This window comes from Anser brachyrhynchus (assembly GCF_964034855.1).
Source record: "Anser brachyrhynchus genome assembly, chromosome: 27".
Classification (NCBI taxonomy): Eukaryota; Metazoa; Chordata; class Aves; order Anseriformes; family Anatidae; genus Anser; species Anser brachyrhynchus.
Window position 1 is genome coordinate 6,655,982 of NC_137720.1, and position 17,464 is coordinate 6,673,445.

Here is a 17,464-nt window from a genome sequence, read left to right on the forward strand (position 1 = left end):
GTGTCTCCCCAGGAAAGCAGCACGGATCAGACAAGAGCAGCGGTTGCGATAAGCCTGTCTGCCAGGCTCCTGCACCCTTCTCTGCGTCTCACTCTCCCATTGCTCTTCTGTGCCCGTGGTGCTGCCCCTCCCTCACGTACCTCTGTACCATTTCATCTGGCTGACCCACACCCACATAATTGTGTCTGTCTCCCATACACGCTACAATAATTATATCCACGCCAGCGATCTCCTGTATCGCTGCGGGTCTGTCTCCAATCCGCCTGTTAGGTTAACTCAGTGTTGTTACATAGGAGGAACTTGTTTTCTAAAGCTCAACATATATCTCAAACACAATTTCTATCGCTCCTAGGTCTATATTTAGATACCAGCTATTTACCCACCATTCAAAACCCACCCACGGTTTCGGGAGCCTCTGTGCACCATCTCTGTCAGGAGGAGACGAGCTGACAGGGAGACATGCAGCCTAATGGACTGCTATTAAAAAATCTGATTCAATTCTCCCTCTGTTAGGCTAAGACGTTCCCGGGGAGAGATCTTATTTCCACGGGTGGCACAGGGCTGCAGGGACGTTTCAGTCAGCGGCAGAGCGAGGGAACGCTGCGCTTTCCGCTCCCCTCATTTCGAACCGCTTACGGCGACTACGAAACGCGGCTCGGGGGGGCCGCAGCCTCGCGGGGTTAAAGGCCTTCTTCCCACGGCAGCGTGCGCGGGGCCTTTCCCTCGGACAGGCCCGCGGTTCGACGCGAGGCTCTGAGGGCAGCTGAAGGAAGGGGCAATTCCCCAGCACGGCGCGAGGAGGGGGCGCGGGGGCGGCTCGGGGGGACTCAGGCGGCGTTTCCGCGGCAGGCAGCAGGGCCCCTCCGCCGCAGCGTCCTCCCCCCGGGGGCCTTTCTCCCTTCCGCCCCGCTCTCAGCGTGGGGCTGGCACAGGGGGGCCCGCCCGCCCCGGCTGCCTCTGCTCCGGGGGGCTGCGTCCCCCCGGCCCGGGCTCCCAGCGGCCCCGAGCCCCGGAGGCGGGCCGGAGCCGGAGCCCCCCTCCTGCCCTCGGCTGCGAGCGGGAGCAGGGCGCGGCCTGGGGGAACGGCCCGCGGCGCGCTCCGCCGGGCCTCGGGCGGGCAGCGCGGCACAGGGCCCGCGGGGGAGGGGGCGAGGCAGGGACCGACCGCCCGCCGGCCCTGCCCGAGGCCCCAGCGCCCCGTGCCCGTCCCGGCCGCCCGCAGCCGTGCGCCGGGGCTGTCCGAGCCGCCCCGCACGACGCCTGCCGAGCCCTCCTGCCGGGAACCCGCCCTCCTCCACGCAAAGACCAATCGGCGTCAGAAAGCGCGTGACTGAGCACCGCGGTAGCCTATCGGCACGCTATCTGACTGCGCCCAATCGGATGCCGGAGGAGGTTTTTCTCGCCCAATGGTAAACGAAGGGCGGGGCGTGAGCAGCGGCCCGCGCTTCCTCAGGAGCGGCACAGCGTTCGGCCAATCAGAGCAGCGGAGGCCAATGGGGAAAAGGGGCGGGTAACGCGCTGCTCGCGAGAGCTTGAGAGGGACGATGGGAACCCGCGTCTGGGCGAGCGGACCAATGGGGAGCGGCGGGGCGGGGCCGCAGCGGGACCGCTCCAACTGGCAGGTAAGAAAGCCAATCAGAAGGAAGAGATCCGTTCGCCCAACGGCCGGCGAGCGGAGGCGGTCCCCTCACCGCCCGGCAGCCGCTACTGACAGGTCCAGGCGCCCAATCAGAAGGCCGCGCCCTTTCTAACCGTCCAGTGAGCGGGCGGGGCGGGGCGGGGGGTGTGGGCCCGGCTCCTCCCGCCCCCTCCTCGCGGGCGCGGGAGGCCGGCCGGCGGACGGACGGCTCCCCGAGCCAATCGCGGGGAGGAGGGCGCGGGGCCGGGCGGGCCTTCCGCCCGGCGGGGCCGAGGCGGCCAACGAGGGCGGCGGGCCGGCGCCGGGCGGCCAATGGGCGCCGAGGGGGCGGGGCCGGCGGCCGCCGCGGCTTCCAAGATGGCGGCGGGTGCGTGAGCGCGGCGGGCGGGCAGTCGGGGAGGCCGCCGGGGCGCGGGGGGGGCCCGGCCGCCGCCCGCCGCCATGAAGGGCAAGGAGCGCTCCCCCGCCAAGGCCAAGCGCTCGCGGGGCGGCGGCGAGGACTCGGCCTCCTCCTCCTCCTCCTCGGCGGCGGCGGCGCGCGGCGAGCGGAGCGGCAAGAAGCCGGGCGGCTCCGGCGGCTCCAATGGCGGCGGCGGGAAGGCGGCGGCGGCCTCGGCGGACGGCGGCGGCGGACGGCGGGGCCCGCACCCGGACAAGGCCGCCCGCGCCGGCAGCCGCGAGTATGAGGCCGGGGCGGCGGCGGCGGCGGGCGGCGGGGGCGGGCGGCACGGCTACGGCGGTGGCAAAGCCGCGGAGCCGTCGCGGAGCGGCAGCAGCCGGGGCGGCGGCGGGGGCGAGTCCCGGGCCCCGGCGGCGGCCGCCCCGTCCTCCGAGGCGGGCGGCGGCGGCGAGTACAAGACGCTGAAGATCAGCGAGCTGGGCTCGGCGCTGAGCGACGAGGCGGTGGAGGACGGGCTCTTCCACGAGTTCAAGCGCTTCGGCGACGTGAGCGTCAAAATCAGCCGCCTCCCGCCCGGCACCGGCGCCGCCGACGAGCGCGTGGCCTTCGTCAACTTCCGCAGGCCCGAGGACGCCCGCGCCGCCAAGCACGCCCGCGGCCGCCTCGTGCTCTACGACCGCCCGCTGAAGATCGAGGCCGTCTACGTGGGGAGCGGCGGAGGGAGTGGCCGGCGGCGCGGCAGCCGCTCCCCGGCGCTGCTGGACAAGGAGTCGCCCTACGGCGCGGCGGCCGTGGGGGTCGCGGCGGCGGCGGCAGCGGCTGTGCGGCACCCCCCGGCCGGGGCGACGCAGCGGGCCTTGTCCCCCGCCGGCAGCGGCGGGGCCCTGGGCTATCGAGACTACCGGCTGCAGCAGCTCGCCCTCGGCCGCCTGCCGCCTCCACCCCCTCTGCCCAGGGAGCTGGAGAGGGAGAGGGACTACGGGGGCTTCTACGAAGCACGAGTGCGGCCGGCCTATGGGCTGGAGCGGGTGGCCGGTGTGGCGGCTGCCGGGGGCTTCCGCGGAGGAGGCGGGGGCGCCGGAGCTGCCAGCGAGGAGGAGATCAGCCCGGAGGACGACCAGAGAGCCAACCGCACGCTGTTCCTGGGCAACCTGGACATCACCGTGAGCGAGACAGATTTACGCCGAGCCTTCGACCGTTTCGGGGTCATCACTGAGGTGGACATCAAAAGGCCGGGTCGGGGGCAAACCAGCACGTACGGTTTTCTTAAATTTGAAAATCTGGACATGGCGCACCGGGCCAAGCTGGCCATGTCAGGAAAGGTGCTTCTGCGCAACCCCATCAAGATCGGCTATGGTAAAGCCACGCCGACCACCAGGCTTTGGGTGGGTGGCCTGGGGCCCTGGGTGCCCCTTGCTGCCCTGGCCAGGGAGTTTGATCGTTTTGGCACCATTCGCACTATTGATTACCGCAAAGGTGACTCGTGGGCCTACATCCAGTACGAGAGCTTGGACGCGGCGCAGGCGGCCTGTGCCCACATGCGTGGCTTTCCCTTGGGCGGGCCGGATCGCCGGCTCCGCGTAGACTTTGCGGATACTGAGCATCGGTACCAGCAGCCCTACCTGCAGCCTCTGCCCCTGCCGCCCCCTGCTCATTACGAGCTAGTGGCAGAGGCAGCTGCTTTTGGGGCTCACCGGGGGGCCCCGCCTGATCCGCTCCGGGGGGCCCGGGACAGGACGCCACCGTTACTCTATAGAGACCGTGACAGAGACCTTTATCCCGAGACGGAGTGGGTGCCACCCCCGCCCCCTGTACGGGATAGGAGTAACCGGGCAGCTGCCTACGACCCCCTGGAAAGCCTAGAACGGCGTCGGGATGGTTGGTCCTTGGAGCGGGACCGAGGGGAGCGGGAGTTGGGCAGCAGTAGTAGGGAGCAGCCAAGAAAGCGGAGGCTGGCAGAGGATGGAGGCCGGCACTTGGACCGCTCGCCAGACAGCGAGCGCTCGTCTTCCTCCCGAAAGCGTCACTGCTTGGCCACCACCTCTCCCCCAGACCGCAGCCCAGAGCTCCTCGGAGGGAGGGAGCGTTACAGCAGCGACCCGGAGCGCTCGTCCTCCCGCCTGCTCCTGTTGGAGCGGCCCTCACCCATTCGGGAGTCGCGCAGGGGCAGCCTGGAGCAGGGCCAAAACGAAAAGCGCGACCGCAAGAATTCCGCTGAAAGGGAGCGGAAGCATCGCGCTTCTGCGGCAGCCGCCGCGCAGGAGTGCAAAAGTCCAGCCAAAAAGGATGAACGCGCTACGGAAGGAGGTGGCGGAGGCTCCCGGCTCAAACCTCCGCCTCAGAAGCAGCAGCAGGATGGAGCGCCGCAGGCCGGGGGAGCCTCCAAGCTGTGCTTGGCTTGGCAGGGGATGCTTCTGCTGAAGAACAGCAATTTCCCGTCCAATATGCATCTGCTTCAGGGGGACCTCGGAGTTGCCAGCAGCCTCCTGGTGGAAGGAGCGACCGGCGGGAAGGTGGCGCAGCTCAAGATCACCCAGCGTCTGCGTCTGGACCAGCCCAAGCTGGACGAGGTGAACCGCCGCATCAAAGTGGCGGGCCCCAACGGCTATGCCATCCTTTTGGCTGTGCCGGGCACATCAGACAACCGCTCCGCAGCCGGAGCTAGCGAGGCCGCTACGACCTCCACCCAGAGGCCGCTCAGGAATCTGGTGTCCTACCTAAAGCAAAAGCAGGCTGCTGGGGTGATCAGCCTCCCTGTGGGGGGCAACAAAGACAAGGAGAACAGCGGGGTCCTGCACGCCTTTCCGCCCTGCGACTTCTCCCAGCAGTTCCTGGACTCCACGGCCAAGGCGCTGGCCAAATCAGAGGACGACTATCTGGTCATGATCATTGTCCGGGGGGCGTCCTAAGGCCCTCGTGTTCTCTGTACCCAACCCTGCCTACTCCTCCACGCAGCCCCTCCAGCGTGTGCCAGGTGCTATGGGATACAGCCTTAGCCAGCCCTGTCATTATTTTTAATTAGATCTTTGTTTGTAGGTGACTTTCCCTGCCCGTTTTTCTGTTACTACATTTTTCTATAAAGTTAGAAGCCAGAAAGGTTGGTTAGCCATTAGTGTGAATAGGATGTTTTGAGAATCCCTTATCCATGGGGATAGCTGGGAGGCTAGGCCTGCTTTGATTTACAAAAAAAAAAAAAAAAAAGAAAAAAAAGAAAAAAAAAAACTGGGGGAGGGGGTGGAAGAACAAACTCCCGTCTTCGTAATTTTGATTCGTGTCCTTTTTTCATTTCATGTATTTTAAAGCAAGTTCGATAGCTCATTCTCTAGAGTTACAAACCTAAAAGACCAGATTTAAAGCACTCAGTATTTTAAATGGAAAACCACATCCCTGCTAGCGGACTGGTGTCAGCTCATTTTTGAGTCACTGAAATTCTGTGACGGCCTCAGGCCAGCGGCCCTTTGGCGCGCACGATCCCTTTCCTCAGGAGCCTGAATGGTTTCCCTTTGAGTTGCATGGCTCGAGGTTGATTTCTTTCAGGTGACCAGCACCTGCTCTTGGGTACACTGCAGAACATGAGTTCCTTTATCGGGTGTTTGATAAGTTCATCCGGCCCCACGAAATGCATGCACTGAAGGTATGCTTTTTTAACAGGTGTATTTCTCCTATTTCTCCGAGTTCTGTTGTATCCCATATATGCACTTTGGGTTTGTAGCAGCGACAATGTTTGGTAAATAGCTGAGGACTTTGTTACAAACCATGAATGTCTTGTGCTTACTCTGGTATGCAAGCAACAAGGAGGTGCTTTAAGAATAACCTTAGTTATGTTGTGGTTTTTTGTTTTTACTGCCTTTTTCAAAGAGTTGCAGGTACAGTGGGGTCTGGTTCCACAGTGCAAACTCTGAGCAAGTGTGCTTCTCTCCAGAGATGGTTTTAATTCTGTAATAATTTAATTACATAAAAGTTCTCATTATCATTTTACCTCTTTGTTAATAGCAAGGAACTGCTGTCTGCTAGAGACTTTTCAGGTACAGTACAGTGGGCATTACATGAGGTTTATAATTCTGTGATAACCTGGAGCAAGGTGTTTTCAGCATCTTGGAGAAGTTTAAAAGTAATTCGGGGTGCTGAGGTGAGAGTTCTTCTTCATGTTATCCTGGGAAAAAGGCAAACTGCCTCCTCCTAAGGAACTTTGTTCATTTTCTCGCGTGCGTTTCTCCCCTCGCTGGGCGCTCTGCTCCAGCGGTTTTGGGCGCCTCGCTAATACAGGCAGCTCTGAGGGAGGAAGGGATCCGGGTCCCTCGTTCTGTTTAACAACCGCAGGGGTGTTGCAGCTAGCTTCTCAACTGAGGTGTAAATCTGACTGTATCTCTATAAAGGCCCTAAAATGTAACCTTGCACTTAAAGCCAGAATGTAATCTTGCACTTAGCCACATTTTAAGAGGCGGGCAGTGTACACGCGATGCTGCCTCACTCAGTTGGTGCTCCGATGCGTCCCCTGGGTGACTGCTGCGGGGCAAGCTGGTGTCTGTTTCAACTTAGATGACACAAAAATCAAATTCAGATGTGGGATGGGTTGCCAGTAGTACCTGAAGGAGGAGAGGCACCGAATGTGTTCTGTGGCCACAGAAGTTGTCGAGTTTGGCAGTGCTTGCTCGAGGTTCGCTGCCGCAGAGAGGTGAATTTCTGTAACGCCACTTTACGGAGCCACTCTTCGGAGAGTGCTCTCGTTTCTGTGAGGTGTGATTTCCTTTTTCTGAGCAGGAGGAGGAGATGTTGTGTCCCAGGCATCGCGGTGAACTGAGAACTCGAATGTGGCAGCGTATCTTGAAAACAGATTTTGGTTTTAGAGCTACTTTTCTTTTGAAGTGGAAACGTACAAGCCTCATTTAATGCTCTTAAGTGTTTCAGGGTGAAATCCAGGATTTCTGGATTGTTGTCCTTCAACGTGAATGTAGTAGATTTAGATGGCAGAACTCAGCTGTTCATCTTACTATTAACAATGAGAATTTCTTGAAATGACACCAATAATGCAAATAACTGTGTTTGAGAAGATACAGCGTATTTACCACTTACCGCAACGAATGTCTGTTTTAACTCGTGCAGGTGTCTGTTGTGTGCTTGCGTGTGCAACACTGCTGCGAACTTGCTCGAAGTGCTTCGTGCATTCGGAGTGAGTTCTCTAGCGGCATCTGACGTGAGTCACTTGCAAGCGCAGAGTTTTAAAGGAAAGAAACTTTAACTGCTGGGAATTCAAACGTGCCCAACACCAGAACAGAAGCACTAACATCGTTTGTGTCCAACACTTCAAGTTGCGAAGCACAGTGTTCGTTATGCTGGCACGCAGCAGACGCCTGTTTTTAAAGCCCATAAAACTTGGGGTCAACACAGCTCGTCAAAGCAAACTCTTGACAGCTAGCTGGGGCGGTGTGGGATCCCTTTCCGGAGGAGCATCTTGGGTGCCCTTCCTTTTTTCCTCGTAAAATAGCAGTGGTTGTACCTGCCACTGGCGTTTGTAAGTCAAAGTTGTGCTGCACTGGAGGGCAATAAGGAACGGGCAAGGCTGTGTTCGACTCCAGGTTTTCGGGTTTCTTACTGAACGGAGTACCTGCTTCTTTAAATCTGGTTTGTTTGTGGTTGCTGCTCTTGTTTTGTAAGCAAGGATTTTAACACCCTTTGAGGGTAATTAATGTCAAAACATAGCTGACTGGCAATATTTTTTTGCCGGCACTTGGCCACACGCTGCCACCATGTCTGGTACAGCTTTGGCGGCTGTGCTGTTCTCTTGGCTCCCAGGTGTGCACCATTGGAGCAGCTGTCCACTAAAAGTCATCTTGGCCGGGGCTGAGCGCGAGTAGAAGTCCGTCTGTAATATCACTTCTGTATAGAGCAAAACAGATGTAGCAGAATTCAGCTCTCTTGTCGTATTTGGCATTATGTTGCTCTAGCTGGAGCTCAGTATTTCTTCGAACTTTATGTGCAGCTGACGTTCCTATATTTCACGAGTTAGTTTGTTGAATTAGTGTGGAAAAAGGATGTCCTTTTCCTGAATCATTTGGTAGCTGTGCTTTATGCTTTGGGGAAAGAACCTCAAACGACTCATACTTTTGTTTAAGATTTTATTTAATTATTATTTTTTTTTAAATTGGAAACTTTACGCAACTTCCTTGGGTGCTTGCCAGTGGCTTTGTTTGCTCCGGTCTAGTGCGTGGTCTGCTGCGGACTGGGAGCGCAGCACGAGCACCGAGGTTACCATCAGCTCTGGAGGTTTCAGGCTCCTGGCTTATGACTCCTGGTGCATCCTTTTAAGCGTTGCAGAGGGAGGAGCGATTTATGTGCCAGGCAAATCTTAACCCTATTTTTTATACGGCTGTCAAAAGACTGAAATACTTTGGAGACAACTTGCTCAACCTCCTGTGGAGGGTGGAGAAGAGAGTTTAGGCTTCCCGCGTTGGCAGTGGAACGATCTAGTTGATGGTAACTGAGGTGAAAGGCCTTAAGTATTAATGGGAAGGAGGAATCGATGAAAATTGTGAAGACAGGTTCAAAAACTCTGAGGACTCAGGGAAAATGGCTTGGAAAATCGTAGTTCCTGGCTTTTAAGACAAACAGTGCTGAGGGCAGTACTCGTGGGAAGTCTGCTGCACGCCTGTTGAACAGAAACAAGAGTGGAGGAAATCGTTGCCATGCTACAATTACAGAGTTTTTGGGGTTCTTTCCCCCTTGTCTCCCCTTTTTCTAACGACTTTCTGCAGATAGCACCGAAGGACAGGTATTCCAATGAGTTATAAAAGGAATGATGAGATGATTTTTATATCAGGCTTAAAGCAGACCGTATTGTTCAGAGAATGGTTAATTGAATATACAACTTCCTGTAGTTTTAATGGTGTGAAAATGATGGATGAGAAATATTACTTGAATAGTAACAGTTTTGAATGATATTAGGTGTGTCTTTGATTTGCCCTCTTTAATATTGGAATTGCCTGCTGTTGGAATTACGCAGCAAAATAATAACAAAAGAGAAACTTGTAAACACTACATTTCACATTTTTGTCGATAAGTTGCCTTCAGGAAATGTTCTTTGAGGAAAGTCAACTGAATTGTCAAAGATTCCGTTGGTTTTTCTCATGGTTAATTATTTTGACGTGTCCCGTTAACTGTTGCTGAAAGTTGAATAACCATCAATACTGTAAGCCTAGTTTAACCTCGGTCCAAAACCAAGCCCTGCACTACTTGTTATGCATCTATACATGGAAGGTGACTTCATTGCAAGGTTTCGTGCCCGTGGGTGGTATGACATTGGGAGGCGAAATTCTGTCGTATACCTTTGTATTGAAATAACATTTTCTTTCCTCCTGCAAGCAAAGCTGGTGGACTGCAGAAGACAACCGCATGGGATACCAAGCTCTAATGGACCTTTGGGAAGAGAAGCTGTGGCTTGTGTGGAATTTACATGGGCCCCTTGATGGAAGAAAGCTTATCTGTTTAGTATTTGTGCATTTTACTAAAATGGCAGCTTTAAAAAAAAAAAAGTTGTGTATCTGCTATTGTGATGCCAATGCCCGTGTTTTAAGTGGAAAAAAAATGAACCTCTTTGCTTTGTGCTGTGTACACAAGATTGCTGGAAAAGTAAAGGAATACCCTTTTTATGGCTCACACAGCTTAAAAGTAGCTGTCACTCAAACATGCGCTCACAGTTGAGCTGATTTTGTTTCATTCTAAATAAATTGTTTCTTTTGAGGAAAATGGTTTTTCTGCCTGGAAGTGAATTGACGACAAACGTTTGACCCCTTTGTTTGCAGCAGAGGGGTACTTGCTGCTGCTGCTGCTGCTGCTGCTCAATGATAGTTGCGGGTCTTGAGCAAGAAGCAGGGAGACTGGCACTTTGGCGTTGACCAGCGTGTTTTACCAAATCTGAAGAATCTAGTTGATTGTCTGGCTGTGGCACCCCCTTGGTTTGCGGTGAAGGGGGTCACTTGCTGCTTTACTCCTCAACCTTACGAGGAAGCGGTGCTGATGCTGTCATGCAAGAAGCAGGGAAGCACCCCCCTGCGTCTCAGAACGGTGTCCAAGTCTGGGGCTTCGACGAGCTGGAGTTCCTGAATTTTATGTTTCTGATTTGTTTTGTTCACCCAACTTGTTTGGCTTTAGTTCTGATTTTTTTTTTAAGTTTGAAGAAAAAGTTTGAAATTGCGTTGAATCTTGCACGTAAACCTTTGCACCAAATTGCCAAAAGAAAAAGCGAAATGAGTCCTTAAGAGTGTTTAAATGCTGTTAATAAAGCCTTTCCTGACATACGCGAGGCGCTCCTCCATCTCCAGGGGCTTTTCAGCAGTTACGCGGTGCTGGGTGTAGTTCTGAATGGATGAAGAGTTCCTGAGAGCTAGAGTTGGTAATTTAAAACCTTTGCGTTGGTGTCAGTGCCTTATTTTGACCGGTTTTGAAGCAAATGTTCCACACGCCTCGGATGTGCATGCACCCTGATCGCGTCCCAGGTACGGCTGCATGTTTGCTTGCAGTCACCACAATGTGTAGTACAGATGGTGAGAGGAAAACACGGAGGCGTCCTGACCTTGTTGTGTGCCGTAGCCCTGCCTTCTCCTCTGTGGGGGCTCCTGAGCTGTGGAAGGCTGTTCCAGTGCAGGAGCACAACTCCGTGTTCGCTGCAGGAGACTTCGGGGCACATTTGACGACCGCTGAGCCGAAGAGGAAGCTAACACCGCGGCATCGTTGGCTTCAGACACCTCTCGTGTTATGCTTGCCGGTCTGTTAGAGTTAATGTGACATGCAGATGAAGACACCTTGAAATGCAAGCTTGCCCTGGTTGCCTTGACATACTTTAACCTCCTGTGGATAACGAACCTAGTGCTGTCCTGCAGCTGTGCAGGATCACTGCTAGGCTGCAGGCGCCTTCCAGCAAAAGGATGCCGTGGTTGTGCTCCGCGAGGTGTCTCTGTTCCCGGGGCAAAGAGCTGTGTAAATCCCTCAAACAGGTAAGGGGGTTTAAAAGGTTGAACTGAATTGTAATGTAAACGGAGATGGTTTTGTTGTTCACCTTTTTTTGCTTCTCCAGCCTTGAGTGCCTACTAACTTTTACTAATGTGCGTTTGCTTCGGTCAGCGTGCCGCTCCCATCCGTGCTGGGGGTGGTAGCGACGGATCAACCTCTTCGCTGTAGCCTCTGTGTTTGCTTTGGGGTTCCTCTTGGTGATCGCAAGGTTTCTTCACCCACGGGGCAAGGTGCCTTGGGAGTGAAGCTGCAGGACTTCGGTGTGGAGAACTAGAGCTGCGATTTTAACTTCATGAACTGCTTGAATTAACGCTGACTTATAACCAGGCACTACCTGTAATTTGTGTATGTCGATGTGGAAAGCCAAGCGATGTCTTAGGCAAAGCCATGTATGTGTTTATGGGATGCTGGTATAAGCTTTTAAATGAAGCTGTTTATGGCAAATGAGCGCGTTTTTAGATACTGCTGGTAATGAGGGGAGGGAAACAGAGAGGGGAGGCTTCTGAGATGGGATTTTCTTCCAGCAGCTGGTGTTTGTAGCTGAAGTTGGTATTTTTGCAACGTAGTTCATGTTCTGTTGAAATGTCACCTCCAAATCTGTGCTAACTCGAAGCACTGTGCGGAAGGCCCGGGGCCCGCAGCAGGAACAGGAGGCGTGCTCGAGCCTCTCCGGCTTCAGCTTGGCCGGTGGTTGGTGCCCCCAGGAGACGAGCGGTCTGGGAGCATAACCCAAGTAAAGGAGATGCTTCTCAGAAGCCGGCCGTCTGCTCGGGCAGCCAGGCGCGTGTTTCGGGGTTGGGCGTGCTCCCACCTCTTGGATGTGCTTTGGCTCGCGGTACGGCAAGCGGGGCCGGCGGTGGCTGCTCCAGGGGGGTGCTGTGGCTCTGACTCAGGCTCCTCCGTTACCGAACTGAGGGCTCGTTGCAGTCTCTTCACGTTATGTGTTTATTCTGGAGGCTTGGAGGTACTGTGGGATGTGGGGTAGGGTGATTCTCCTGTGGCTGTTGTGTAACAGCAGGTTGGTTTTTGTGTGCTGGGTCTGCCTGCTGAATTGGTCAGAGGGATGCTTCGGCTCCAGGAAAACCTGTGCTTTTGTTAAAGCTGGGCCCTCTGAAGGGTTAAGTGCTCTGTATGCATCATATTAATTTGGCTAATGAGACTTCAGGCAAGCAATCTGGGGAAAGTGGATTCGTAAAGAGAACCATTTAATTAACTGCACTGCAGTAGAAAGTGATGCACGTGGCTTAGATGGGGAACCGGTACTTTGAATTCACACATTTTTTCAGAATTGTGCTTTTACCAGCCGCAGCTGAATTAATAAGTAAGTTTTAGACATCAGATGGCCCAGATTCTGCTCTTAGCTAATAACAAGCTTATGTTCGCCTCATGCTGCTGGTTTGCTGTAAAACAGCAAACGCTCCTTGAGGATCGGCTCCCGCCACGTGTCCCACCTTGTGCGAGCTGACCGGGCGAGTCGCCCGCAGAAAGGCGAGGGAAAGGAGTGGAAAGCACCTTGGGCAGATGGCTTTGTGATTCCTGTTGTATCTCCTCCTGTTATTGTCTGTTAGCTGCGGGCCTGTGTTTAATTATAGCCGGCTTGAGAACTGGGTGAGGTAAACTGTTAAGGCAGGGTAAGCTGCTGGAGGGCTCTCGGCGTCGCCCTGTGCGCAGGTTGCGGGGTCTGCCCCGCGGGGCTGCGCTGCTGGTGCCTGCAGGAGGAGCACAGACCGAGGACGGGGCGGCACTGACGTTTATGACAATGTCTTTTGACAGTCCTTTGTATCTTCCTCCAGTGATGGATGCGTTAATTAAACAGTGCGGCGACACGGCGGTGGTGCTGCGGCTGCCTCTCTGCTGAGCTCCCGGCCGTGCCCGTGCTGGCGTGGGGCTGGCGCGTGTTGTCCCGGGTCGGGACGGCGTGCGAGGGACCGTGCGCGGCTGCCGTGGCTCTGCCAATGAGCCGCAGGTTAATTGTGGGGGCCGGGTGTTTCAGCTGCTTTCTTCCCTGCCTTGACCTTCACACCTAGTTCTGCAGTCGGATTGGAAGGTCAGTCTGTAGATTTTGAGCCACCTCCGGCGTTTCCCGTCCCCAGATGCAGCAATAGGGCAGGCTGACTCTCGGCAGTGCGTACTGCTTCAGGCAGAGCCCTGGGTGCTGCCCTGAGCTGGCAGCTTTCCCCGTAACGCCTGCAGTTCGTAACGAGCGAGCATCGGGGTACTTCAGTCTGCGTCTTCGTTCCTATGAAAGCACCGTGTTCCAGGCCTGCAAAATCCCAAACCGCAGCGTGCCTCGGGGCCACCCGCGGGTGCAGGAGGCTTGCCGCTTAGGGAGCCTGCGTTTCCCTTGGCCGAGCTTCCCAAGGGCTGTTGGGGAGCTCTGGGGGCTGGTGGAGCAGCAGTGCCCCGGCGGTGCTCGTGGCGGAGCGGCGCCGCCTGGGAGCTGCTCGTGGTGCTCACCTCTGGCAGCGCAGGTGCGGGGTGAGCTCCGGAACTGCCTGGGCATGGCGAGGAAGGGGACGGCGCTGTCCCTTGGGGGGGTGAACGAGAGGCCTCGCTGCTGGTGTCTGCCAGCCCGGCTCCCTTTCTCTTGCACTAAGGCATGATTCAAACCGAATTGGCGTGACGTGTTCCTGTCAGAGAGCTGATAACAAATGCCTTTTCTCTTCCTCCTTGACTTTGTTTCCTCCTCCGTAGTTCCCTTCCCTTGCTTGGCTAAAGGCTTGAGGACACAGGGATGGAGCTGTTGGAGTGATGGGGTCACTGGAAGGTTGTGCGGACACCTCCCTGGCCCTATCTTGCCCATGCGAGATATATCTATAGGGGAAGGTGCTCAAAAGCTCAGAGGTGACTTAGGAGGCAAAGTCTGCATTGCTTTGGAAATAGGGACTTTGACCTATGAATTGCTTCTGAAATTGCCCATGGGCTTGAACGTGAGTTCCTCATCGTCTGTGGTTGCTGCAGCCTTGAAAGCATTTCAGTGAGGATCAGGCTTTGTAAACTTATTTTTAGCTTTAGATAAGACTTCTGTATTTTCAAACATCTTATCTTTTTTTCCATTAGGGTAGCTGATAAATTCCCATCAGCTTCAGTGAAAGTAGCTGTGCTACCTTTAAAGATGTTTTTTAAACCAAAAAACAAAGCAGCTCACCTCCCAGGGTGGCTTTCATGTGGCTGGAAGTAAAATTTCCAAGCTCAGGCTGTGCTGAATTTCCACGCAGTGGCAGCCTGCAGCACCAGAGCAGTGCTGGAGGGGCTGGGGCGTGCTGCGGGCAGGAGGGAAGCGAGCACTGAAGGAGCCCAGCGTGCCTGGTATCAGCGTGCGTAAGGGCGAGTAAACAGCAGAAACCACACGCGGCATCTGCCAAACAAGCGGGTGAAGGAAGAACAGCCTTGTTTCCTGTTGCTGGAAGGCCGTGTTGTCATATCCTTTCCGAGCTATTTTAGATTGCTCTCCGCGTTGTCCCTGTGGCTTAAGGGAAAAGCGGAGACCTCAGCAGCGCTGTGAGCACACCTGGCTGCGGATGTGCTGGGTATCGCCTTCCAAAACGGCTCACGGAGCAACGAGCGAGCATTCTTGTTCTTTAAGCTGTCCCTGAATTAAGTAGGCCTTATTTTCCTCAGAGTTAATGAGCGTCCCGCAAAGGCAGTGCTCCTCACGGTCCTGCTGCAGGCATAGCCGCCGTGTGGCTCTGCGCGCAGGGCAGCCGGCTGCAGGCGGTGGGGCTGACCCCAGGCGTCCTGCCCTGGTCGCGCCTCCCGGAGCCTTGCAGCTTCTTGGCCGGGGCTCGAAGTTCACCTTGTGCACACGAGGGAAGGGATGGAAATGATCGAGCCCAGCCTGTGGAGCGGATTTTGTTCCGAGATAAAGATTGTTGCTTATTACGCAATAAAGATCGGGATCAGCTTTCCCTGCATTCAGTGCCTGGGTTTATCAGTTGGCAGCACCTGAGGGCAGCAGGGGGGAAGTCCCCGGCTTGGTTATCGCCGATCTTTTTTGTTGAGACAGGCTGAGCGTGTTGAGGGCAAGACGGGAGAGGCTCGCTTGTGTAGCGAGGAATGGCTAAAGCCGAGTTTTTAAATCTTTGCCCTGCCTTTTGATGAGGCAGAAGAGGCCTCCACCAACTCGCAACCAGCAAGAGGAGGCTGCAGCCGATAGCCAGGGCCCTAGAAAGCATACGCTGTGAGGGTGCTTTTGTATAAAAAATTCCAATATGAGTTAAGGGCTTGCGCAGTATGCTTTTTGATACGATCTCCAATTGCAGCGTCTTCCTTAGCTTTTAGAGAGAGAGCTGATAAATCCCATCTAAATCGGTGTTTTATCTTGGCTTCTGCAAAGCCCGTTGGTGTGGGATTCAGGTCCGCCGGGTGCTGCCTTCTCCCTCCTGCGGGGCGCCCGGCCCAGCTCCTGCTGCTCCTCGCTCCCTTGTGGCCAGGGCTGCTGCTGCGCGGGGTTATACGTGGGAGGAAATCGCGGAATGTGAGTAACGATGGAAAAGCGTTTTTCGCCCCTCTAGCTCCCCGGAAGGATTGCAGCCTCACAGCCAAGCTCTTTGGGCCTCGGTTGTGCGTTTCTCAACATCCCAGCAGGAACTGATGCGTAGTGACAGCAGCAGGTGCTGCGATTTCCCACTGGAGAAGCTGAGCCTGTTTGATCCCCCCCGCCTTTCTTCAATTTTGTGGTGCTAAAATTAATCAGGAATCAGGCTAACAGTTCCCTGTCTGCCATTACTTAGAAGGCTTTTTATCTAAATAAAGTAGATTTTTTTTTTCAAAGGCGCCCGGGGATGTTGCACCAGGTTTCTGTTGGGATATGGTGAGAACTGGAGGCTGTTTCATTAGGCTTTGTGTAAAAGCTTTCGTTACTCTTCTGCATCGGTAACAAGCTGTGCTCTATCTTTTGCAAGATCTCTAACATCTGGTTTCTCTGCGCTGTTCTCCTGGTGTGAATTTTAGGGAGGTTTTCAAACCAAGGGCTCTTTGCTGAAGTGCTTCCAAACCTGGTTTGTCATCCAGGTGGGAGCGGGGCACAGCCCACCGTGGCGAGTGACCCACGGGCACCACGTGTGCGGAAGATGAGCTTGGGACAGGAGGGTGCTGTACCCGCTGGCTACAAGCGCTGGGTTTCTCCAGGATGTTTTATTTGTTTTACAAGTTAAATTACTTCATGAGAAAGATCTCTATTGGCTTGGTAGCAGTGAGCGTTACAGAGCAAGGGCAGAGGTGACGCTCGAGAGGCACCGTGAAGCGTGTGGGACTTGGGACTGGGCAGAACCGGGAGGGCACCGCGTGCTGAGCAAAGCCCTGTCTGTGCTGACGATCATGTTAAGCCAACGCTGCTTGTTTTCTCCACCCTATATTCTGCAGTTGACTAAGGGAGCAGGAATGAGGGGGATTTGTTATCAGCCTAAGAGATTACAGCTAGATTTCTTTTGAACTTGTTTGTGTCCCAGCAAACCCTACTTCAGCATTTATCCGATCAGTGTGTGATGCTGTTTACTATGCAAAACTGTCTTTATGAAGTTATTTGCAAGATGACTTCAATGGGATGGAAAATCTTCCTCCGGGCAGAAGTTCCCATTGTCGTTGCTGTTTGTTTCTCTAACTTATGTGTTGTGCATACTTTGCGAGTAAATAAATGGCTTTGGTTTTCAGTGTTGCGAGGAAAACTAAAACATCTGTTTTGTGTTTGCCTCCTCAGCAAAAGGTACAAGAGGAGAGGAGTGGATGTGACCAGCAGAGGTTATCCTGAGCCTGCTGAGCTGCAAAGGCAGCAGCTTGAAGACTTCTCCTACCACCCCGGCTGATGGTAGGACTGCGCAGGGCAGCTGGGAGCAGCTTCTCGCAGCAGGAATTCCTTTTCCTCAACCTTTTTGGACAGATAAGAGGGGGTGATTAGGGCTTGAGAAAGGTACCTTGTCTATGCAAAGTTATTTCTGAGGCACATAAAGGCTGGTGGTGCCTGTGTGTGCGGTAGGATGCTGTGGGAAATGGGAACTCCTGAGCTGTCTGCAGAAGGAGATGGGGGTACAAGGATGTTGGAGACCCTAAATTTTCTTATAAAAGGGTAAGGAAGTGGTGGCCTGTGCTACTCTGATGGAGAGCACAAGCAAGGGGGACAGGGAGGGCTCTCCTCAAAATCCTGGAGGCTGGGGAGGTAGGTTGGAGCAGATGGGATGAGGTGTGCCCACCGCATCCTGCAGGTTGGTTCTTGGTAGCAAAAGAGCTGAAAACAGCAGTGCTTGTGTGGAAATGAGAGCGGTGTTCAGCAGAGTGGGTTTATCTAGGGAAAGGGGAGAAGAGCTTAGAGCGTGAGGACAGGTACTATAAATCAGGCAGGGTGGGATCAGTGCAGCAGGGTGAGGATGTGGTGTGTCAGCTCTACTTCGTCTGCACATTGCCTTGGTCTCTGGATCTTGCAC

At 54.9% G+C, this 17,464-nt stretch overlaps 1 protein-coding gene across 1 annotated transcript; it reads left to right on the top strand.

Moving 5' to 3' along the window:
- The first annotated feature begins 1,967 nt into the window (after positions 1-1,967).
- On the top strand, positions 1,968-9,782 carry RBM15 (RNA binding motif protein 15). Its single transcript, XM_080569308.1, has one exon. It carries the CDS (start codon positions 2,081-2,083, stop codon positions 4,946-4,948), a length of 2,868 nt encoding a protein of 955 aa, XP_080425434.1. The 5' UTR covers positions 1,968-2,080; the 3' UTR covers positions 4,949-9,782.
- Positions 9,783-17,464: the final 7,682 nt, after the last annotated feature.

Bases quoted from the DNA above. Each gene is read 5' to 3' on its own strand.
- RBM15 (XM_080569308.1), top strand. From the start codon at position 2,081: ATGAAGGGCAAGGAGCGCTCCCCCGCCAAGGCCAAGCGCTCGCGGGGC.